Raw genomic sequence first — 25,753 nt, forward strand, 5'->3', positions numbered from 1 at the left:
TGCGTGAAAAGTGCAGTGATTTTGCTCTTCATCATCATCATCATCATCATCATCAGCCTATATTTTATGTCCACTGCAGGACGAAGGCCTCTCCCTGCGATCGCTAATTACCCCTGTCTTGCGCTAGCGTATTCCAACTTGCGCCTGCGAATTTCCTAACTTCATCGCCTGACACCGGCAAGAAAAAAATATATGTTGCCGAGAGCTAGTAGGGCTATACTAGTTCAGGTGCAACCAAACTATAAAGGCCCACTAAGCTTCATCAAAGTCACTCCCTCACCAGAACAGGAATTGGCCTCCCTGGTGCAGTATTAGGCCACTACCTCCCTCATGACTTTATATTCATGGATTACATTAAATATTGAGTACAGTAGTTGCTTCAGAAAAAACAAACATACTAAAACTAACATACTAAAAAAACATTTTCCCCATGGTAGGGAAAGAGTTAAGCGAGTTTCATATATACATTTTGTCATGCTTTAAGCGCCTTTCTCTTTTTCTGAGGTAAAAGTAGATAAGCGAAATATTTCTAAAATGAGGGGTGTTATTATTATACGACAGTGATGGTTCAAGATAATGGGTGGGAAGAAGCGCCCTAGCGTGTACGGGGTGCGCGCACCCTTACATGTTGGAAAAGAAAGCGGCTTCAGTCTTGGGAATTTTCGAACGAAGCAAAGGCGGATGCTTGGATGCGAGCACCGTGAAAACGGCTAACACTGAAGCGCAAAAGAGTGAGGAAGCCTGTTCAGGCAGGAATGTTCACGTTCGGTAGCTGCACTTAGGCTTCCAGATGAGGTTCGGCTCTTTCTGTTTATGCTTGTGAAGGCCTTTAGAAACTCTGCAGAACAGGTCACATATGCATGGTTAGCTAGCACTTTGAATTTTCGAACGAAGACGTGGCCGTGTTTTCCGATGAAAAATCGACGTGGCGTAGCTTGACTTCCACTTGATGTAGCTTGACTCCTTTGTCGAACGTCTCGAGCCAAGACCCGGGGTCACCGCTCTACGAAGGGTAGGTGCACTCCCTGGGTTGTAGAAGGGTGATAGTTGATGGTGGTATTGGGGCTGTCATCGTGGTTGTATACAGGTCATCACGGACTCGGTATTGACCTTGTACTTCTGGGGTAGAAGTCCATTCTTCCAAGAATATATTTAAAGCTTGAGGCTTGCTCGCTGGGCCAAGACGACGTTGACGTCGTCTTTGTGCTACGAGCTTGGTTCTCGTCTTTGCCGGGGCGTCCTGAACATAAACGCTGAAGCAGCACAATCGTCAATCATTGAAAACTAATGTACGGGCAAAATGCGCAGGGCATTTATACATTCCTCATCGTGCATACCAGCACAATCGCTGGTGCTCGCGCACGTTCTAGGATGTGCATCACTTTGCGCGTCGCTACGTGCAATCTCAATACAAAATTGTCAGTGGCAGCGCAGACAACAGGTAGAATCGGCGACAAGATTCGAGAAAGTTCCGACGTATGCAGGCGCACCTGGCACCTAGCGATAATTTACGAGTAGTTGGCAGGTGAAAAAGTTGTCGCAGTTTCACCTGAAAGGCGAAGCATCAATTGCGATAGCAATTTCTGTTTTCTGTGGTGATAGAGAGCTATACGGAGTAGGGATAGTAGTTTTATCAGCTGTATAAATTTGGACATGCAGCAGCACCAGCAACGCGCAGAACTGTTGTCGACGCCGTCGGCGTTTTGCCCGCGTTCGCACAAAATGCGTGCGGCGTTGGTGACTCTTGCCGGAGCCTGTGATATAAATAGGCACTTGGTGCCGCAGCTAAACGTCGCCTCCCTTCCCTCCCCCTACCCCCTCCCCCCCTACGGCCTTTCGCGCGTCGGAAGAAGGCACGTTTGCTCTACATATATGGTGACTGTAAAGGAGGAAAGAGACGCCTACTTCTCCAGCCCTTAAGGGAGCAAGGCGCAGAACGCGCGTTTGTTCTCCGCCGTGGGTTCACTCCCCGTGAAAGCGCGCGTCCCTCGCACCCTTTCACGCGCACATATAGCGTTCGGCGCGCGGCGACGATTTCATCTCCATTGACGTCATACGTAACCTCACGGCGACGGCGACGGCTACGGCGACGGCGACGCCGACGGCAGAAATCTGCTTTTGAGTGTCCATATAATTGCTATCGCAATAAAAGAGGTCCCCAGCATAAGGATAACCAATGTACGCATGTCAATATTCTTCCAGCTTGACGCGTAGGAAATGTCCCCCTTCGAGAGGCACTGGGATCCAAAGCGGGTGAAAGGGTGAACTGGTTAACAGGATTGTATAGGTGCACAATATCGATAGTTGTTTCATTGAAGAAATAAATATTAAGCAAAAATTGACAAAAAAACCTAAACTGTGATAGATGAAGCAAAAGGTGATTATATTTAGCAGGCTAAGTAACTGTTTGCCGCTGACCCCTTTTCAAAGAAAATGCAAATACTCAAATCATCACAATTCCTTGCTCCTGGCATCTCCGGTAAGTTGGTTTTGCTTGAAGGGAGAAGATAATTGTGTAAGCTCAATCAGCGCCGTGTCCCGTGTTTTTTAACTGTCACGGCAGTGGAACAACACTTTCATAAAGGCTGCATATAACAGCAGCAGCAGCAGCAGTAGGAGCGACAATACCAACTCATTACGAACTTGCACTGTCTCTGTAGTTCCCGCCCATACCAAGTTGCCCCATTTGTGCATTATAATTGAAACTCTCAACACTCCTATGTGCAGGGCGTTATACCTGAGCCAACGTCGAGATGCTGTCAAGGCCGCCTGTGGAGCCCAGCACAGCGATCAGCTTGTTGACATTGCCGTCTTTTCTGGCGATGATGGTGGGCACCATGGATGTGAATGCCGGCCTCCCTAGCTTCAACACATGGTTCGGTGGCAACTTAGGCCAAGGATTGAGGCCCATATCATACCGAAAGAGCGCAGCAATGTAGTTGTTCACAAAGAAGACTCCCGGGTGAAGCAACTCGATGCTGCCAAATCTGGAACATGACAGTCTAGGGTTTCAATAAGATCACAACATCCGACACGAACGCGAAACGTAGACATTTACATTTTGACACGTTTTGTAGCTGTGAAGTTGTGCACTTCTATTACATGGCGTATTTTCCTCAAGAACCTCCTGAGCGGCGTTACCTACAGCTAGTTGATCTGTTCGAAGTTGCAAGCACAGAGAATGCTTTATGAATGTACAAGTGGGTTTCTCGAGCTCGAATGCGACAGCGGTTGCCGAACGTATGGGCGGCATTCATGGAGCACTATAAGCTGAGGCATGTCGCAGTTTGTAGCCTCGTGTCCCGACAAATTGAACCGAAAAGCACAAAAAGTCATTTTTGCGCCTCCGATGCGGGTGGGTATTTGATTTGAATACTTTTTTTTACCTAACGAAACCAAACAAAAAGAGAAAATTTCTGACCTATTTGAATTAAGACTCCAGCTAGGTAACTGCAGAAGAGGAGGCTGAAGAGCACCGCAGATGTATTGAAATGATTAAGAAAAAGGCGAGTAAGTAGCAATTGTATTGCGAAGGTCCCTGTTAACGGTAGTAACGCCGTCATGGCGTTCTTCGTATCGGAACGCTTCTACCAGGCGCCTAATTGATTTGGTACTGCCTTACTCTGTCCGTCGCATTTCTCCTTGATGCAGCGCTTTCGCGCGACGGATCGCTGCCGCCTCCTGGAACGTTTAACACCGCTAAAGCAGGCGCCTCACTGCGGCTTAATATCGCACACAGAAATTGCAATTTTTACGCTTTCTCTATAGCCCTCACGTGATCAGGGAAGGTCGTAAAGAGTGCGTAAAACACACGGAAGCCTAAAAAGATGCCTTCGTCCTAGCACTGAACGTAAAATAAAGGCTGATGATCATGTTACTCGTTGATGGGTTTGTAGCGAGTTGTAACGGCTTGAAAATATGAATGAGCGGTTCAATTGTCTGTAGACATGCTACCACGTGAAAACAGTGGTCCAAAGGGAAAAAACTGTTACTTTAGTGTCTGCTCCTTCCATACTTGATAGATGAAGTGTTGAAATACTACTCGAGCCTCTATAAAATATGCAATGATGCGAAATGAACGAACATTGTGACGTCCTAGATGCGAAAAAGAACGGTGAGTTTTCTAGAGATAGTGTGAAATAGATGAGGACGTAAGGTATAGATTGCAGTCGAAAAAATTCATCCCCGATCTGCACCAATGCCCAATAATACTGCACCAATACTTGTAAGGCAGCGAAGCTGTATGAGCAAGTTCGCTCCGTCTACGCATGCACTACAAGGCTCGGTTTGCTGGCTCCTGGCCTCGCTTGAACGCAGCAGCCCCTGCATCTCACGTTACGTTATACTGGCTGCATGTACGGTGGAGTCAGCTAAGAAATTGTGCGCCTGCGTGGAAAGTGCAAATATCAACAGCCAGCCCAGGACTCGCTCAAACAACCACTGCCACAGCCGTGGGCTCGCGCTAGAGCCTTTGCTGCGGCGTTCCCCGGCCCCAAAGATCTTCTCACGATATTACCTATAGAGAAATCTGACGCCACCATCTGTGGACGGTCTCTCACTGGTGAGGTGACGTCATGGGGATGACGGTATTTGGCTGGCTTGTGTTGGTTGGTGTTGTACGAGGCTTCGTCTAAAACGTGGATATGGCGGCGCATTTAACGCGTTCCTAAAATAAAATCATAAAATGTTTTCATACACCCATATTTCATCTTTCAATAAAATGTACTCATCCGCAGTGCGTAATCAAGCAGAGAGGCAAGAGCCGACGACAAACTGTTTTAAAGTGAACGTGAACCTTGTCGTCTGTCCTCCGACTTCAGCGGCCCGCTGATACTTTTTTACGTTTCGTATAATTGTACATCCATTTATAGGACTCATGATTAAAGAAAAGATGTTTGGGGTGGTCACGCAGTTCGCCAGAGCAGCTCGTCACGCGCTGCTTTGGTAGGAAAGTAACCTCTGTGGCCTACGGAATGGTGCTAGTCCGGCGCGTCACGAAGGTGTCTCCGAGAACGATTCCAATCAGAAGCCACGAAATACCGGCATTCCCATGCTTGCTACAGTATAGCAGCGCTAGATTTCTGTCTAGGCAATATAATGCATAACTCTGCCCGGCCTGACACTCAGCTTTCTTTAAGAGTGAACCCTTGGCAAAGAGCCCTGGACATTTAAATCGCCGCACACTGTGGGGGCACAAACACTAAGAAAAAAAGGGTGTTTTGGCCGCTGTCACGGCGGCAATTTTCCAAGCGTCTTCCAAACGCACCTATTAGGTGGGGAAACCTTCTACTGGGGTAGAACGACCTCTTTCCAAGCATTGATACCACATTATAGCCGAGAAGCGTACGGTAGAAGCTTTGGTGTTAGCAAAGAAACTCAGTAATCATTGTTAGGACCACATAAAGGGCGAGGAACGAAAAATATCAGGCGCAACGTTGAGAAGAAGAGAGCGGTGTGCATCGGCGAACAGACTGAGATAGCCGATAATCTAGTTGACATTAGGGGAAAAAACTAGAGCTGGGCAGGCGACTTAATGCCTAGGGCAAATAACCGGTGGACCATTAGAGTTACAGAATGAGTGCAAAGGCTAGGGAAGCGCAGTCGAGGATGGCAGAAACTAGCTCGTGCAAGATGTAATCAGCTAAAGCAAGACAGGTGTAATTGGATGTCGCTGATATTTGGATATCACTGGACGTCTTCTGCTTGCAGTGAGCATGAAAATAGGCTGATTAGGGTGATAATTGACCGAAACACAGCCCAGGAGTGCGCGTGTGCTTATTTTACCTATTGACTCCCGGCAGCAGCTTTCGTCTTCATCACACAGCTGCGGGGAATGCTCTTAACCAATGGTCTTCATTCAGTTTTTAGACGAAGGGCATCCAAAGGCCATGCCAAAAAAATTATGCGTGGCTCTACTATCGCAAACACCAGGGATCAGCGGAGCAGCGGGCAGCCTATTAAAGTATTGGCAAACCTTAGTCTAACTTTTGCTGGGTTGCCCCCATCCCCGCTGGTTTCTGGTGTTTGCGATAGCAGAGCCGCGCATAAATTTTTTTGGCATTTTTGGCAATCTAAACTCGGGATCTTCTCTTCAGCGACGCTTGGTTTCAACTTCCCTAGCCCTAGCTTCAGGATCGGATATCTGTCGCTGCTTCCGTTCACGATTAGCTTCTCGACGGCGCTCCAGTCGAGCGGCTTCTTCCTCGGGAGTCCTGACGGTAGTCTTCGCCATTGCTAAGCAAACGCCACGTCCTTTCTTTTTCCACTGCGAGAACGAGGACCGCCGAAGCGAGCGAGCGGGTTTTATTGGAGAGTAATGACGTCACACCACATGTGCCCGCCGCGCCGCTCCTTCTCTCCCGCTAAGCACCGCCCACTGCCTCACTCCTCTCCACCTCGCATTCGCTATGCTGCCTTCTTTCTAGGGTTTTACGTGACCAAACCAGTGCTGATTATGAGGCGGGCTCCGGATTAATTTTGACCCCCTGGAGTTCTTTAACATGCAATACACACGGGCACACGGGCTTTTTTTGCATTTCACCTACATCGAAATGCGGCCGCCGCGGCCGGGATTCGATCCCGCGACGCGAACTGTCACCGCTCGGCGAACCTACGGACGACGTAATGATCATTATAGCGAGGTTACAACAGCTACGCTGTAAAATTTGTAAAGGGCCCTATCACGACATGCGAACGTGTACAAGTAGCCGAGCATCAGGCTAGCGGGCATCTGTACCCATTAGAAAAACTGGTGCGTTCCCAACGGTATTGGAATTCGCACCCAATACATCCTTTGCATACAAAGACAGATGATCTACCACATGCGTTCTCCGCTTGCGTATTGCAGAGGAGCGGTCCGCATGCGCCCACTATCACCGAACGGCTAGTTTCAGCAGCGCCTGACAGTTGGCCACACGAGTTTATGCTAGCTCTGACATCGCAGCAGGTAGGTTCCTAAGCATTAAAGAAAGCTAGCATTTATTTAGCTAAATACCCAGGAAATCACTGGGTCAATTCATAAATAAGACAATGTCGAAACTAAGATTAATTATTTCGGCAGAACTTGAGGAAAAGTAGAGAATCGACAAGCAAAAAATCTTTCTTCTACTATTTTAACTGAAGTATCGAAACTTTGTATATCACACCTATACTGGGACTGGAAACTGTGAGAGCACGTACGTATTATTGCAGAAGCAATTATAGATTTTTGTAGGTATGAAGCTTGTGAGCAGCAGCTTGGTACACAAAGTGTTTTTCCTACTAAGGGCAACCCTTCTCTGATTACCATCAATGCCGTCGTGCAATGGATATTGCGCTCACCTATGCTGTTTACAGCACTTGAATTGAACAAACCACGACTACAGAGTAAAAGAAAATACGAAGAAATTTTCACGACGTTTATCGTCCGTCTGCGGATTGGTCATGGGGATGATTAGGTTTTTCATTGCGCTAAAAGACAATGGGTACCCTAAAAATTGCTTCTCGCTGCATGCGAATGTTGGAATATCGCTTGAATAAGACCCTGCAGCCCCCCCCCCCCCCCCCCCCCACACACACACACACACACAGTGGTCAATCGATTCATGAATGATTCTCACTCAGTGTTGAGGCTTGCTGTGATTGATATCGCGTTGTCATGGGGGTCTCGAATCAACAGATGGGTTCCAACGAAGTCGTAGAGCATTGGATATCTTCCCCCATAATCAGCGTATGTAGGAAGGACAGAATCTCGCTTGAATTTCTTGTAGAAGTTCTCCTTTATTTGCGAAAAGAGTTTTTTTTGCTCCTGCAAAATGCATCAACAATGTGAGAATTTTTCCGTGCGGTCTATGTGATTACTTTCGTTATAGGTGCCAGCCTGGAACAAAGCATGCCCTTCAAGATTGTCTTTTACGTACTTCAATTTAAAGCACACAAACCTAATACATACAAAACATTTCAGTTTGCTTAGAGAGGCAGCGATAAACTTCCATAAGACAGCCAAAGAACTTAAAGCCAAGGTCTCATTTCGACCAACGTGAGCCCTAATACGCATTATTTCCCAATACTATAGTAATATCAAGATTTAAGCAAAGCGATTATGTATTTATTGCAATTAGCATTCTTCAGCAACTTCACCAAGTTTGTGGTAAGTCTATCTACGAGTCTGTGTGTATATAACTTCCTTTCTGCAAACTTGCGTCCCTCCGAAATCCTCTGTCTAACGAGTAGAAAATCGGGCTGCTGTACTTAGGAAAAGGGTTCATACCATGCCTCGGACCAACCTATGGTCACTATATGTGGCACTGCTAAGATGCTACTCTTGAAGGAGCCTCTTAGGCAACATAGGTCAGTTGGTATGCGCCATTGCGTATGAACCAAACTGGAATGGAATGGTGGAAAACTCATTTTGCTTACAACAGAGGGGTTACTGCATGTGCAAGTAGGAAACAAATTCCATGGGTAATCAAAGGCCGACAATTTGTGAACTTGAAACATTGATTGTGCATTTCGATGGCTCAGAAATAGTAGAGATATCCATAAACACTTTCAACTTTTACTTGACAGAGGGCTAGATGGCACAGTAACCATACTTGCCTGCTATAGTCCTGTGCCAAGCAAAGTTCAATTGGAGTCCAGCTTTCCAGTGTATGTTTCGGTTCTTGCATCCTGTCACAGAGCTAGTGACATGTTTCGCATTTCTATCAGCCAACTAGCGTGTCCAGTAACAGTAGTAAAAATGAACCCACTATATTTTTAACGATTTGCTAGAATGTGTAGGCAGCCATAAAACCAGCACACAGTGATGTGTCTTTCTGTTCACATGTCACCGGTTGAGAAAAGTAAGTTGGGAGCTGTTGCCAATGTTCCGACTGGAAAGCGAAGCCAGTATACAAGGGCGCACACACTGATCTCTACTATAGGTGGCCGGATAGCGCGTCAAGTTCCCTCGTCTGAAGACAACAATGTGCCGGAAGCTTCACTACGTTGCAACGGCACTTCTCCTACACGGGAGCACGACACTTCCCCTAAAATATATGCCTGTTGTGCCGTAAGCTACCGAAGCAGGCGTTGAGAGAAAACGTCCAGAATTTTCGATCACAGCGCAGAGACCGTCATTAACATGAGTGGCGAGCACTGAAAACACTGGTGAACGATAAAACACTATGTAAGAAAAAAAAAACTATCACGTAAGGGTCCAGATAATCGTAAAAGTTCTTACCACAAATGTAGAGACAGCACCTACTAAAATGTGGAAAACCACGAAGAAAAATTTTTACGGCAGCAATATCATGTGACCACACGGACTACTAAGATCAGCATACGCTCTGCTTCCGGGACAAACCGCTGCTCGATATCGTACTTCCGTTGGCTTCACCTGCGCCCGGCTCAGCTGGCGTCGAAGCTTCATCCAGCAAAACATAGTAGAGATTAGTGATGCACACACTATGTTGTGTCCCCTTTCTCTGCGCCAGCTGACCACACGGTAACTGTTTCCAAAGCAGAAAACTGAGGGCATGGGCTCTGAACACATTTCATTGTAAAGTGGCTTGTGCTGGAGCAAAGCGAATCCTGCGGTATTGTGTGTTTGACCGAGGCAAGCTGGGACCTCAAAAAGCGTGCTAGTTGTTAGCAAAGGACCAACATACTGCTAACAACAACATACTGCTACATTTGGAATTGTTTTTTTTTTAATCTTCATCAGTTATTTGTGTAGTGGACACAGCTCTCCCAATTGGAGAAGTAGTCCGAGAAGCATGCAGCACTTCAAAAAAACCAGTTTCAGTATATAATGTGTCTACATATCATAATTTCATGGCTGCATCAGTGAGCCCATGATGTTTGCATTGCAATGTTCACTTTACTTGAACGTCAATCTTATCTTGAAAAAGCTGATGTTGTCCTTAGAGAAATTGTACATACATGCTTGCTTGCTGCGACGAGGCGTTTGAAAATACAAAATGAGCTGGTGTAGTGGTGTTAAGATTCTGTTCAAAGCTGTTGACTGTTACGTTCATATGGTGCCCAAGCATTGCAGTAACAACATTCTGCGCATGGAATACATCGCAAAGGTGGACTTGGTGGCTTGTTCCTGCAGTGGACGTGAAAAGGTTCCCTAGGGCAGTAGTCCAACTCGGCACCTTTCTCCTACAGTTTTTCTACCAACTTAGCTAACTCAGGTGGGTTAACGATGGCAAAGGGAAAGGATATCAACAGTTTCAAGCACAGAAGTTGCACAAGCTCAATGCAGTTTGAGTGTGAAATTGTTCCAGTATCTTTAACCAAAAGACGGAAATACATCGATGGTATGGTCTTTATATGGACACCTCTTTCCCAGAGAGAACCGGCAGTGAAAAAAACATCCTATGGAGGCTTGAATATTCGTCGGTATAATTTGGCGCAGATAGGACGGTGATTATGAACGTTCCTGGTGAAGGTAGTTGTAGCAGCTTGAACAATCGGAGTTAATATATAGATTACAAGCCAGATTTCATTACACTGTCAAAACTTTAAATCATTCCAATATTTATTGTGTTTGATGGTCTATGCCTGTCGAGCGACAGCGCTTCTTGATGCCTGCTTCTTGCTGACACCATTCTTATGCTGCATAATTCACCTGTTTAAGTTCCCTGTTTCTCCCGTACAAGCGGATATACATTAATCACAAGAAACCTTGTAGGTGATTTACGGAAACTTCCTGATGAGATCAGAGGGTCGCAGGAACCCCAGGCGTTCATAGAATTGCGATCAAGGGCCTCGGATCTTGCGAATATTAAAGAAATACTCCCGCTGAGCAAATTCATGGTATCATCAACAAGGGCATTTGCGAATATGAATTTCCCTAAATTTGGGAAACACTTAATCTAAAATATGTCATGCGATGTCGTTTACGATGCATTGACATTCCAATTGAAATAAATTAAAACCGAACGCAAGAATTATTGGAGTCATGCCATTCCTGCACAGGAATAAAATCGGTCTTCTCATCTTAATCTCGAATCCTTGATAATTGAGACTTCCAAGTACCTCCAAAGAGGTCGCGACGTGAGTGATACATGTTGTATTTATACCGCATTTTCTTCGTATAGGACCCGATAATGCTTAAACAGTAGTGAAAGCTCTGAAATCGCAGTATTTAATACATTATATTGCTCCAGATATCAGTTTCTCTGCTGGCCACAGCATCCCACGCTAAGAATTTTTCGCAGCAAATGTGAAAGCGTACATCACACATAGGGTGGTGCTGTTTGCTTCGATTGTCTGGGAATGAAGATCATACTGTACACGTTCTGTCCATACGTTTCACTACCTCTAAACAGAAAACGGGCTCTATTTTTCAAAACTCCTTAGAGGTTTAACATAAAAACCTTCACAACTGATACTAAATGCGCTCTCCAACGCTTTACGCTATTCATGTGCACTAGTTTACACAGAACATGGTCTTCGCCTCATGTCACCACCTAGTGGTGATTCAGGCTCTTCAAAGGTGCTGCACCGTATGGAACGTCACATAGTGCTTCACTTATTTGCACGCTATCTGTCATACGAGAGAAATTAATTAATTACAGAGCTTTAACTTGCACTAAATGTATTGCAATGTGTACTGGTACACTGGCGACAACGTGCAGTAACTACAGCTTGTGTAAATATAAGTGCCTGCTAGTGCACATGTACCTGCTAGTGCATGTACCTGCTAGTGCACAGGTGTCGTCAATTACACAATCGTTGGGTACACTAGTTTCTTCTACTTTTGAGTGCGCAGCCTCCACCACATTGGAATGGGAAATGTGGCGTCAATATGGAGTATACTCCTGCCTCTTTGTCTGCACCATAGATTAAACTTGCTACCACTGTAAAATTATGGTGCCTGTTCAGAGCACCTGTAGAGAACATAGTGTGAATCTTTTATTAACTGTAAGTATATTTAATGATCAAACAATTCTTTTGTATTTTAAACAAATTTAAAACTTTTTGCCTTCCACTGTGGGGTATTTCGAATTCTAAGGTTGGCACGTCTGCACGAGGTTTGAATGCAGCATCTCATTTTACTTGAAAGAGTGCATTTGTGTGCATGACACCTCGTCGGCAACGTTCTGCTGCACAGAATGTAACGAGTTTTCTTATGCGTCGGTAACCACCTCACAAACTGCTCCTTTTGGAGTTGGAATGGAACATTAATGAAAAGCATATTTGATTTCCTAACAAAAAGAATCGATCCCTCTGATCCCCATATTCTCCTCACTTCGTGCCTAGTGTTACAGTAACATGATTGGCACCATAAGCATCTATGTGGTGTGTAATTATTCTGTGTATTGGGGGGTAGAATAATTTTGACAGTACTTTCAGATTACTTTAACCAGTATTGTAGAATGCTGCTTGTTTCTGTCACTGATTCTTGCCAAACTTCCCTTTTCATTGTTGCAACAAGTGTAATGTTTGCAAGCACTCCTGCCAGCATGTACCGTATTTACTCATGTAATGAACGCACTCACATAATGAGCGCACCCGCAACTTTAGTCGCCAAAATTAGGATTTTTTTCTCTCGCGTAATAAACGCACCCTGAACTTGCTGCCCTGAAGTATGAGAGACACGGTACGATTTGTTGTACATGGCGTACGGTGGGTACTATTGTGTCGAACACCGTATCGGATGCGGATTTGTACCGTTATGTCTCGTACATTTATTGTGATAGCAATTATATGGACACTCCAGGCGCATTATTGCCGTCGGCGCCGATGATCGCGGCTCTATCCCTGGCGTTCGAGGAAGGAAAGCGGCGAGGAAACGCGTCGTATTCCGTCGCGTGCATGAACTGCGCACTGCGCGGCCGCGCGCGCCCTATCTTGAAAGCGATCTGCGTTGGGGGCTGAGTCTAGGTACGACGGCGGCTCCTACCTTTGTGCGTGCTCCGTTATCGCCGGTCAGTTTGCGCTGAAGCGATACACAGAACGAAGGTAAGGTCACTTCGCTCGTTGTTGCGGCCACGCTTCCTCACACCAGCGTTTTGACAGCGAGTGTCCGCGGTCGTCGAGTGTGATGTGTTCATGTTTGCCTGTGCCCGCCGACATCATGCTGGTTAAGTTACTTTGCAAGTTTATACGGCCAATAAAACTACTATTATAAGTATAGCTCTCTACGCATTGGCTATCGCTATCGACGGTTCGCCTTTCGGGTGAAACTGCCACATTTTTGGAGGCGGTCGCGTAAAAAAAATCTCGGAAAATTTTACCCCGCATAATAAACACACACGCGAACTTCGCGCATATTTTTGCGTTCATTATGCGTTCATTATGCGAGTAATTATGCGTTCATAAAAGTGCGTTCATTATGCGAGTAAATGCGGTATAATGTGAACACTTCTGTGCTGCCAAAAAGACAGCTATTGCTTCGCCGGAACTAAGGTCCATTGAGACCTTTAAATTTTAAGCTTACACCTGTGGTTCATATTGCTCAATCAATGTTCACTCATTAGAGCTGTCCATACCATTTTCTCCCATTAAACTAAAATTGAAGCTTTGAACATCCCCTGAACTTAGACTTGTTTGAAAAATTACGCAATTCCTTGTTCAAGTAAGACGGCGGCTCATCGGGAAAACAGAAACTTGAAGTCGTCAACATCGCCATGAATACAGACAGTGCTCAACTTTTCGAAATCTTGCACCTCGTTATCATATTGCACGTCCTGTTTTTTCACAGGCGGTTCCTTGCTATTTGTTGATGACACCTAGTTTAATTTTGATGTCATTATTTATAACTTGGTCAATTTTTTTTCTTCACCGGCTTTCGACAAAATGTGTATAATTATCTGCTTTTATTTGCCATTTCCACTTATCTTGACCAAACATATATTTATAGAAAGTTTTCCTTAATTCTTCATTGCTAGGTCTCCAAATGTCTAAGCAGTTTATCTTAATTCCTATTTTGATTTCTGGGAAGGCTAGGTCTACTGGTATAATGCTTGCTTACATGTTTCCATCGTTTTCTGTTTGGTCACCCCTACTTTTAGTCAGCACTGACAGCAGTGCACCTTCCCGCTCCATCACAATCACTGCTAAACATAGCCTTCCTGCTTCTACTTTAACACGCGCTTCTCTTGTCCTAATATATAACTACTTTCAATGAGGGCAGTAGTTAGTGAGCTATGCACGCATACTAAACGCTGCCAAGGAAAACAGTTGCTGCGCTGATGACAAGTACCTTTGTCGAAATGGAGACTACAGCAACATTACTTGTTCCGACACTGGTATTCCATGTTCATATTTTTCTAACACAAGTTACCGCTTTGTTGTGTTTAGTGATTAGCCTTTCTTGCCGCTTTTTTAGGATGGAAATTCACCAACACTATTTGTTTCTCCTAACTGCAGCAAGTTTATCCTTGCAAGGCATGTGGGGTCAAGAAGACCTTTCACCAGGAAAGAGTGCAAGACTTATGCTTGAAGAAAATAAAATTGCTTCTGTGATCTAAAGAGCTTGACGAAAGAATTTTCGCGCATTTTTGTATATATGACATGCCGTTCATTCATATCGGAAAGTGAAAAGTGCTTTATCTTTTCCCCTGTGTCAATGTGTAGGCCACAAAAGTTTCACAATTGCGACCTGCTGGTGCTGCTATGAGCTGCCTTCATGACATTTGCATTAAAGGCGGGGACAAAAGTGCCCAGGCTGGGCGAGCATCGACCGAATTGCATCGCTAGCATTCAGCCGGGATCAGTCATGCTATCACCTGCGTTCAAGACCACCGGAAACAGTGGGTCAGGCGTACACTTTCCGAACGCAGACGTTAGTGCGAGTGCTACCGGCAGATAATACAGCGATAAAATTCGGTTGACGCTCGCACGTCCCGGGCACTTTTGTCCCAGATATACATTCTCCAAATAATGAAAATGCTGTGTAAAACATAATAAGAGAAACACCTGTATTTTAATGGTTGGACCGTATAGTACAGTGCAGCATATAGCGTGTTCCGTTTACTGTATGCAGTATTTTTAGCGCAGTTGCTTTTTGGGATAGCTAATATGACAGCAGTATGTAAAAGTGAGAAAATTAATTCCTAAGGGGTACATTGTAACTGTAGAAAAAAGCAACGCAATACGCAAAACACAACCATTCGCTAAAAAAAAAAACTGACAGCACAAGTTTTACGAAATACGAACTTGTGTGCCATCAAGTGCCTTTCGCACAGAATTTTTTCCCAGGGCAGAATTGCTAACAGGAACAAAAACTGATTTCTGTAGATTATTAGTACTTTATATTAGGAACTGATAGGCACACTCTAATGCAAAATGTTACTTGGGATCTCGGGACTCGCCAACTTCATATGTCTAAAGAACAACATTGCGCTGTAGTTGCTACATAGCATGCAGCTAATTAGAGAAATTTAGTCATCATATTGCAGGTTCTGTTTAGGGCGACAGTTATGGTCATTGCGTATTTTAGGCTAAACAACATCTACATGTAATCTTATGGCGTTTTTCACTGGTCGATCTGGAGCGGCCGCCGAAATCCTGGAGCGAGCGCTCGCAATTCTCTAATCTGCCAGCGGAGAGCGAAAATGCTCCGCGCTGGATCGTACAGGAAGTCTGCACACACACGTCACAAATATCGACTTCCGCTCTGCATGTTTCCATGGCCACCAAGATCGCCGTCCCCCAGCGAGCGGAAGTGACGTATACTCTCGTCCTATTTCCGCAAGAATCCGCGCCTCGGCAGCGGAGCAAGTGAGAGCGATCCGGCGCGGAGCGAGTTGATCCGAAACGACCAGTGGAAAGCGCGAACCCGCTCCAGTTCGACCAGTGAAATGCGGATTCGCAGCCGTGGAGCAAAAAATCCTACTCCAGATCGACCAGGGAAAAACGCCATTAGCGTTTAGCATTTTCGGTTAAATCCAATAAAACAAATGTAGCGAAGTTTACTGGTGCTCCCTATGGACGCGCTATCATCATCGGCCCGCCGACGAAGAGGGGCTCGCGCTCTCGGTGTCTGACGCTCGACGGAGACGGTCGCGCTTCTGAGTTCTCAATAAACCGCATTACATATTGACACGATGATGCACAGCGGGACGGCGCGCGCAAAGGTCGGCGCCATGAAAGACGACGAAGCGCGTAGGCTGCACGTTCTTCTTCTGGCCCGCCATTAAAGAGAAGCATCTATTCTTCATAACTCCGTCTTCGATCTACGTTACATTTTTCTGGTGGAGGTGCTGGGTACATGCTACCACTCCCAAATCGAACCTCGCCTACAAGCCCAGTACGAAGTCCGGTGGAGCTGACTCCTGTTCGCGTACGGACAAGCCGTCGACTTCAAGGACTGCCACCGGAGCACGAGCCTCTACCCAACCGAGTCAGAACGATGAGTACATCAGTTTCGTCTTCTTCCTCAACTGCACCGACCGAGGTCGTGCTTAATCAGCCGCTAATCCCCAAATCCTTCCATGGGGACACCTTCGAGAATGTTGAGGACTGGCTCGATCACTTTGAGCGTGTCGCAGAATTCAACGGCTGGACTCCGGAGCGCAAGCTACACAACGCCTACTTTGCCCCCGAGGACTATGCGCGGACATGGTTTGAGAACCGTGAGGCGGCCCTATCAACATGGGACGAATTCCGACGGCAGCTAATCAGCACATATGCCAGCCTCGATCGTAAGGAGCGAGCTGAATCTGCAATTCAGGCTAGAGTACAGCGGCCGAACGAAAGCGTCGCAATGTTTGTCGAGGATGTGTGCCGACTTTTCCGATGCGCGGATCCGTCCATGACGGAAGAAAAGAAGCTCAGGAACTTAATGCGTGGTGTCAAGCAAGAGCTATTCGGAGGCCTGATACGCAACCCACCAAGGACCGTTGCAGAGTTTCTCGCGGAAGCCATATCAATGGAAAAGGCACTGCAGCAGCGAACAAGGCAGTACAACCGCGACGTGTCGACTCTATCACGTGACCATCTCAATATACCTGTTGACAATACCGACGCCTTGCGGGAGCTCATTAGGCGTGTTGTTCGAGAAGAGCTCCAGAAGCTTCAGGTAGCCCAGGCATCAGGCTCGCTCTGGCTGAGGTTGTCCGGGAAGAAATCAGGCAGGCAGTCCAAGCGAGACACCACAGCCCGAGACACGGCAGCCACAGCCTCGCATGTCGTATGCGGAAGTTGCGCGAAGTTCGTTGTCGCCGACTTTTCACGGTGTGAGCGACGTGCCGGACTTCCATGGTGTGCGCGCCGTGGAACAAGCAGCTGGCGACTTCAGGCCTCGCCGCACGCCATTCATGGCTAAAGCGCGACCATCCCGCAAGAGCGACGTATGGCGCACCGCAGACCGGATGCCCTTGTGTTTTCATTACGGTGAAGCCGATCACCTCTTCAGGGCATGTCCTTACCGCCGAGCTGGGCTCCGTGCATTTTCACTGAATGCGCCGTGCCCACGAAATGGCGGACGCCCCCTAGAGATTGAAGCCTACCTCGCGGACGCCAGGACCTCGTTTGCCCTACGATTCCATGACACCCGGTCACCGTCACTCGCCCGAAACAGGTTTTCCAGCCCCCTCATCACGCCGAGCGCAACAAGGCGTCGCTCACCCAGCCCTGCTTCCCGGGAAAACTGAGTACAGCGACCTGCGCAGGTGAGGTCGCTGACGTTGCGAACGCTGAAGATCCTCCACTACGACGATCGCGATATGACGCAATTGAGACGCAGAGAAATCAGTGCAGTTCGATGTCAGTATCTTGCGACGTACCAGTTACGATAGATGACCACGAAGTCACGGCGTTAATCGACACGGGTGCGGACACGTCTGTCATCAGCCAGAATCTCGCACGTATGCTGAACAAAGTTTCGACGCAATGGGCCGGAACTCAGATTCGTACTGCCGGAGGGCACCTCTTAACCCCAATGGACCAGTGCACGGCACGAGTCAACATTCGGGGCTTCACGTACATCGGCGACTTCGTCATTCTTCCTGAATGTTCAAAGGACCTTATACTTGGCATGGATTTCCTTCAGGCGAACGGCGCTATCATCGACCTGCAAGAGTCTAGAGTCAGTTTCGCTACTACGCAAGCCATAGCGCACAGTAATGACAACGACCGTGACATCGCGCTTCGCGTTGCCGACGATCACGTCACGTTGCCACCCAAGAGCAGTGTGCTTACCCTTGTCCGATGCGACATGGAGGACGTCGCCGAAGGAATTGCTGAGGCAAACATACCCCTGCTTCTTGAGTGCCACATTTGCATAGCCAGAGGGCTTCTTGAGGTGCAAAACAAATGTTCAGTCGTTTTGCTAACAAACTTTAGCAACGAGTATCGGCATTGTACCGCGAGGAACGACAATCGCATTTCTTCGAGAAATCATTCATGTTACTAACATTGGCACATTGGAAATCGCATCGTCTCAGCAATCTGAGTTACCCAGCCTAAAAGAACGGATTCACGTTAACGCTACTCTGCCAGACCATCAGAAAGACCGACTACTGAGTCTCGTGAACGAGTTTGCCGACTGTTTTTCAACGTCGTCCAAAGTACGGCGTACGTCCATCACAAAGCACCGCATTATTACGGATGAATCCGCACGTCCTGTTCGCCAGCATCCTTACAGAGTGTCTCCAGTGGAAAGGGAAGCGTCAAGCAGCAGGTGAAAGAGATGCTCCAAGACGACGTGATCCAGCCGTCCACAAGCCCGTGGGCCTCCCCTGTAGTGTTAGTCAGAAAGAAAGACAAGACGTTACGCTTCTGTGTAGATTACAGAAAGTTGAACCGTGTCACCAAGCGCGATGTTTATCCACTGCCACGCATCGACGACGCATTGGATCGTCTACAACATGCCAAATTCTTTTCTTCGTTGGATCTTAAATCCGTATGTTGGCAAATTGAAGTTGATGAACAGGATCGTTAAAAAACAGCGTTTGTGACACCTGACGGCCTTTATGAGTTCAAAGTTCTCCCCTTCGGTCTCTGTTCCGCACCTGCCACCTTTCAGCGGATGATGAAGACCGTGCTTGCTGAACTCAAATGGCAAACCTGCCTCGTATACTTGGACGACGTCGTCGTGTTTTCGAGCACGTTTGACGAGCATCTCGCACGACTCGAGAGCGTCCTCGCTGCGATCCGTAGTGCCGACCTCACCATCAAGCCTGAAAAATGCTACTTTGGGTTCCAAGAGCTCAAATTTCTTGGCCATGTCGTTGGTCCTATAGGCGTCCGACCAGACCCCGACAAGTTAGCTGCCGTCGCCGAGTTTTCACCACCCACAGACAAGAAGGCTGTCGAACGCTTCCTTGGTTTGTGCGCCTATTATAAACGCTTCGTCGAGGGATTCTCGAGAATTGCTGCGCCTCTGACACGGCTTACACGCGACGATGTGCCTTTCATTTGGGCGGACGAGCAGCAGCAGTCGTTCAATGAATTGCGCCAGCGTTTGCAAGCTGCCCCAATACTTGCTCATTTCGACGAAGACGCAGACACAGAAAACCATACTGACGCCAGCAATGCGGGTCTCGGCGCAGTTCTTGTGCAGTGGCAAGATGGTGCTGAACGCACCATTGCTTATGCGAGCCGCAGTCTCACCAAGGCTGAGAAAACTACTCAACCACTGAAAAAGAATGCTTAGCGGTTGTGTGGGCAATCAGTAAATTCCGACCCTACTTGTACGGTAGACCCTTTAAGGCTGTCAGCTTACAAGAGCGCTGACAAGAGCACGACGTTACCGTTGTCTACCGATCTAGAAGGAAGCACAGTGACGCTGACTGTTTGTCACGCGCACCGCTCCCTACGACATCATCGGACCCTGACTATGACTTGCCATTTGTCGGCGTTGTCGAAGCCGTAAAGATGACTGAGCACCAGTGCACTGACCCTGAGCTGCTGCCGCTGATCGAGCACCTTCAAGGAGTTGAAGGTGTTGCTCGCTCGCTCGTGCGCGGCTTATCATCGTACTGTTTGCGCAACAACGTCCTTTACAGGAAAAACTGCGGAAGCGGTCCAAATACGTACCTCCTTGTCGTGCCATGGGCGCTGCGCCAAGACATTTTGCAAGCCTGCCATGATGAGCCATGCGCGGGACACCTGGGATTCGCTACTAGCAAGGATACGACAGAAGTATTACTGGCCCCGGCTTTTTTCTTCCATTCAACGCTACGTGAAGACCTGCCGCGATTGTCAGCGCCGCAAGAAAGCGCCCTTTAAACTGGCTGGCTTTCTCCACCCTATGGACCCTCCTCAAGCACCGTTCCAGCAAATAGGAATGGATCTACTTGGGCCATTCCCAGTGACCTCTTCGCGCAACAGATGGATAGTCGTCGCTACCGACTACTTAACCCGGTACGCCGAAACCAAAGCTATTCCGCAAGCAAATTCGTATGAAGTGGCCAAGTTCTTCGTTCACCACATCGTCCTACGACATGGTGCACCTTCTGCTCTCATCACGGATCGCGGTACAGCATTTACAGCCGAACTTATGCAGGACGTTCTCCAGCTAACACACAGCTCTCACCACAAGAGCACTGCCTATCACCCTCAAACCAATGGATTAACGGAACGTCTGAACAGAACGCTGGCTGGTATGCTCTCCATGTATGTCGACGTAGAGCACAAAATGTGGGACGAGATTTTACCCTATGTCACCTTCGCGTATAACACTGCTGTACAGGAGACTACACAGTTTACGCCGTTCGAACTTGTATACGGGCGCCACGTCACGTCAACGCTTGACGCCATGCTACCTGTGGATGATAATAGCCCGACCAGCGAACACGTGGAAGAGTTCGTACAAAGAGCCGAAGAAGCCCGCCAGCTTGCTCGGCATCGTATCCGGAGCCAACAGCATACCGACACCCTTCGATACAACCAGGGTCGACGCGACGTCCATTACAATACCGGCGACTGCGTGTGGGTCTGGACGCCCATCCGTCGCCGTGGACTCTCGGAAAAGTAGCTCCGCCGGTATTTCGGTCCCTACAAGGTTACACGCCGCCTCAGTGACGTAACCTACGAAGTCGTCCCCTGCAGTTCCGACCCCGGTTCGCTCCGTCGTCGTCCTCGCGCTGAAGTTGTTCATGTAGTGCGCATGAATCCATACCATGCGCGTACGTGAACGCCAGATGCACCTGAGGAACTCCATTTCTTGTCATGGCTGAAAGAACTTTTTGACGCGACCGAGACGGTCGCTTTTCGCACGGGGGGCAATTGACACAATGATGTGGGGCTCACGCACAGCGGGACGGTGCGCGCAAAGGTCGGCGCCATGAAAGACGACGAAGCGCGTAGGCTGCACGTTCTTCTTCTGGCCCGCCATTAAAGAGAAGCATCTATTTTTCAAGACTCCGTCTTCGATCTACGTTACAATATTTGGTGGAGCGGTGCTGGGTACTACTTCCCCAACCCTGGAACTACATAATCGGACACTGCCGGCCATCATGCCTGACGACGCCAGCCAAGCAACACCTCCGGCATCGCCAACATCGATTTGTCCTGGCTCAATGCATCAACGCGATCCTCCCATCTTCAGCGGTTTCGACGAATACGACGTAGGAGATTGGCCCTCGGGACGATGCTGCGAAGCTCAGTTACGTGAACTTCTATCTCACGGGTGTCGCTGGCTTGTGGTTGTCATGAGCCAATAAAGGAAGAAAGAAAGAAGAAGAAAAGGCAGAAGACAAGAAGAGAACAAGAAGCCACGTGAAGTCGGTGGCAGAAATAAAGAAAAAGTTAGAAAATAAGAGCGTCTGAATAAAAGGAATACAACATGAAAGCAGAAGAAGCGCAAAAGTGCACGCGCAGCTACGTGGCCAATGGGAGAAGGGACACGTAGCCGAAGAGAGCAGCCCAGCTACGCTCTGGGACGACAGCAGGCAGAAGGAGCTGAAGGTGGTACAGGACGGGTGGATCGCGGAGGCGGTGACAACACGGTGGAAGCTGTTCTTCAGCTGCCGCGGCCACGACCCGCGAGCTGAGTGGATGACGTCCCACCGGAAGCCGCAGCTGCAGGCTGACGGGGGAGACGCTGCTAGCGCGCGGTGGGATCGGACGTGCTGCGCTTCGGCTCCGGCAATATTTGCCAACAACCGCGAAAATTTCGATGTCACCCTTCTGAAAGGGTTGCGACCTTCTTCCTAACATAACGAGGAACCTGTGGATAGCGATCCGACGCAGGTGGGCCAAGATTTGGGGATTTTTCGCCCAACTTGTCTTTTCGCCACGCCGCGGAACGCTAACCCGCGTTAAGGTTAGCGTCGACTCCGGCGGTACGGGGCCTTCTCCGAAGACTCCGTACGATGGCGGCCGCTACCCAGCGCGGCTACGACCCAGTCGCCATGGCCTGCACTCAAGTTGATGTGCAACAGGCTGCTACCACCGAAAATGGACTCTCAAATATAAAAGATGAAGGCCTTTTCCAGCTCGTGAATCTACGACGGAAAGATACCCAGCGCAAGATGGCATCAAAGGGCGGCGTCCCAGCTGCGCCGCTGATGTCAAAGCCGGCTGCCGGGAACCCCAGCGGCCTCGTCTGCAACGGCAGTGCTCGCGCTGCACAGCCGAGGAGCAAGACGGCTACGTGGCGCCCACGCGACACTCCCATGAGCGCAGATGATATCATCGTGGTGTTAAAGCCTCGTGAAACTCTGCACCTGAAGACGGTATTCCAGACTGGAGATCTGGGTGCGGCCATCGCCCAGTACAGTTGGCGACGAAGCTGGCACAACCCTCAACGTCTGGCCAGTATGGACGCAGAACTTGATTGTCAGCGGGACGCAACATGTGGAGGCCGCAAACAAACTGGCTCGTGATTTCAACCTCAACGTGGGATCTGGCTCCATTCCTCTCCGGGGTCATGTCAAACTCAACGGAGAAGTGTGTCGAGGCGTCATCACCGTGCGGGCGGACGAGACAACGACATCACTTAAAGGCAAGGTGGTGTGGCGCGAGGGTGATCTGGCCTTCGTGCGAAAGCTTGGAACATCTAATGTGGCGGTGCTCACTTTCGTGGGCCGAAGAGTGCCCCGCTACGTACACTACAACTGTGAATGCGCAGTTGTTAGGGAATATAAGAGGACCGTCCCAGCCTGCTACCAGCGTGGCACCATCGGTCACCGGATAGACAATTGCCCGCATCCGGATTTGACAAGGTGTGGCTATTGTGGCCAGAGAGTAGGCGCCTCCGAGCAGGGCCTAGCTGAACACGAGTGTACCCCTTCGTGCATGGTCTGTGGGGAGGCCCACCACACCGGCTCAGAGACTGAAAATTCCTCCGACTTCAACGTCCACGAACCCAGCAACAAGGGGCCCCCAGCAACAAGACGAGCAAGCCTACCGACAACGGAGGTGCGTCCTCGGGCAAGTCCGGAAAAGCCACCGGGCCTGCTACCGGTAACAAGGCTGCAAGAGAAAATTCCGCCGGAAACAAGACGTCATTTTCTAAGGAGAATAAGAACAGGAAGACATCCGGGCAAAGTGTCAAGCCGCCAGCTTTCCAGGAAGGGGACTTCCCGCCACTTGGCAAAAGCAAAGCGGCCATAACATTCAAGGTGAGCAACTGGGCGGAGATCGCCTCCACCCCCTCTTCCTCCTCCTCGCCCCTAGAACTTGAGCTGAAGAAGGAAATAGCCAGTCTCCGAACTCAAAATGAACAGCTAGAACAGAAAGTCATTGCACTCCAAAACGTTAGGGCAGAGCCGCATTTTCCAGGATCTCTGGATAGTGGTGACGAATCGGTCTCATTGTGCTCAGGCATGGGACCGGTGACATATGGCCCCCTAAACAGTAACTTGGAAAGCCGCATGGCGGCTCTCGAGAAAAGTGTCACCGACCAGATGGCACCGCTGCCAACAATGATCGCTCAGACCATGCAGGCACAAATGCAACGGCTGGTGACTACGCTCACTCAGCAAATCACCGCTGCGGTGACCCAAAATATAAAGTCCTGGATTCAGGCTAGTCCCAAATTGTTTAGACGGGCTGGACCCGTAAAGGAGCTGGGCTGCCCCTCCAAAGTTTGCCGTAATATTGGTGAGGATGATACCGAAGCCGTCCCGCTCGTTACTGCCCTTCGAACAGCGGTGAGCCAGTCAGCTTCTACTAGTGCTAATCATGGCGCAGGGAACTAGACAAAGGCGTGCCAAATCAAGACAGGAACCACTGTCGATCGTACAGTGGAATTGTAGGGGCTTTAAGAATCCTGCTAAGCGTGCTAATTTTCGTCTCTACTTAGAAACATTGCATTTTCTAACACCCATCGTGGCTCTGCAGGAGCCCGGGGCCTCAGCTAAAATTTCAGGGTACAATACATTTCAGCGAGATCCATCTACTTGCATCCTTGTACACAAAGCGTACACAGCACATGAAGTAGACCTCGACCTACAGATAACATATTCGTACACCATGGTTACAGTGTTACCCCTGCGACGCTCTGACCCACAAGTACATATCCTTAACATATATTGTCCGCCCAAGCTAAAATGCATAACTTTTGCAGACATCTTCAGTCGGGCACTGAAGATAGCGGGTCGAGACGCCTTACTGATTGTGGGCGACTTCAATGCTCCCAGTAAGGTATGGGGTTACAAAAAGGAGGAGGTGCGCGGTAGGAAGCTAGCGGAGCTCATCTCCACGCTAGGTATAACCCTCCAGACCGACCCAGCACAGCCAACACGTCTAGGAAACTCCGTGAGACGAGACACTTGTCCCGATCTCACGCTTTCCAAACACATCCAACACGTTGAGTGGTACAACACCGAAGACACGCTAGGAAGCGATCACTGTATCCTTAATACTTTAATTCATACCCGGCCCCTAAAAAGACCACTAACTCAGGCCAAACTACCAGACTGGACTGCTTTCCGTAAGTCCCTGCCGCAGACCAGTCCTCTTGAAGATGACTTCACTTTTTCTCTTCCGGAATTTCTTAGAACCGATCCATCAAAATTTTGGCGTTACCTTGGAAAGACAAATGAGTCTGTTCGAAAAATTTCAGTAAATAATCACCTTGTCGATAACGCATCTGATATAGCTCACGCATTTAATGTATATTTTCACAGTGTTTTTTCCCCTAATGGCAACTGCAGCATACACAAGGAACTTTCGAAGACAGATATACCAGTGATAACAAGCGAGGGGGTTCTATCGATGCTACGTAAATTGAACGAGAAAAAAAGCGCGGGTAGGGATGGCATCCCTACTGCGTTCTTGAAACGCTTTGCAGAGCAGATTGCAGACTACTTGGCAAATCTGTTTCAGCTCTCTTTAACCACTAGTGAGCTTCCTGATGACTGGAAGATAGCACGCGTTGTGCCGATTTTTAAAAAAGGCGACAAGCTTAACATAACAAATTATAGGCCCGTGTCGATTATATCTACTTGTTCGAAACTTATGGAACACGTCATAGCTGGATATATAAGCTCTTTCTTGTCTAATAATAAAATTTTGTCGCCTTATCAACACGGATTTACCAAGGGAAGATCTACTACGACTCAGTTACTCACCACTGTGCATGACTTTATGATGACATTGGACCACTCGGGGCAAATTGATGCATTCTTTATAGATTTTAGCAAGGCGTTTGACAAGGTGCCGCATACAAAACTAATACATAAGCTTAAATTAACCGGCCTTCCCTGCTACTTAGTGAAATGGGTTGAAGCATACTTGCATAGCAGAAAACAATTTGTTGTAGTGGATGAGTGTGCGTCTGATCTGCTCCCTGTTTCTTCTGGTGTGCCCCAGGGCAGTGTACTCGGACCCTTGCTTTTCTTAGTTTATGTGAATGATCTGATTGAATTTTTGTCTGATACAG

The 25,753-nt window shown here is 48.2% G+C and overlaps 1 protein-coding gene across 1 annotated transcript in view; it reads right to left on the reverse strand.

Annotated features, from left to right (window-relative positions):
- Positions 1-868: 868 nt before the first annotated feature.
- Positions 869-25,753, reverse strand: part of LOC125941264 (uncharacterized) — an 85,944-nt gene continuing 61,059 nt past the window's right edge. Inside the window, exons 4-6 of the mRNA XM_049658235.1 lie at positions 7,599-7,786; positions 2,738-2,987; positions 869-1,003 (exon numbers count right to left, since the gene is read on the reverse strand). Coding sequence (XP_049514192.1) covers positions 869-1,003; positions 2,738-2,987; positions 7,599-7,786 — 573 coding nt within the window. The remainder of the gene's footprint in view (positions 1,004-2,737; positions 2,988-7,598; positions 7,787-25,753) is intronic.

This window comes from Dermacentor silvarum, chromosome 11 (assembly GCF_013339745.2).
Source record: "Dermacentor silvarum isolate Dsil-2018 chromosome 11, BIME_Dsil_1.4, whole genome shotgun sequence".
NCBI lineage: Eukaryota > Metazoa > Arthropoda > Arachnida > Ixodida > Ixodidae > Dermacentor > Dermacentor silvarum.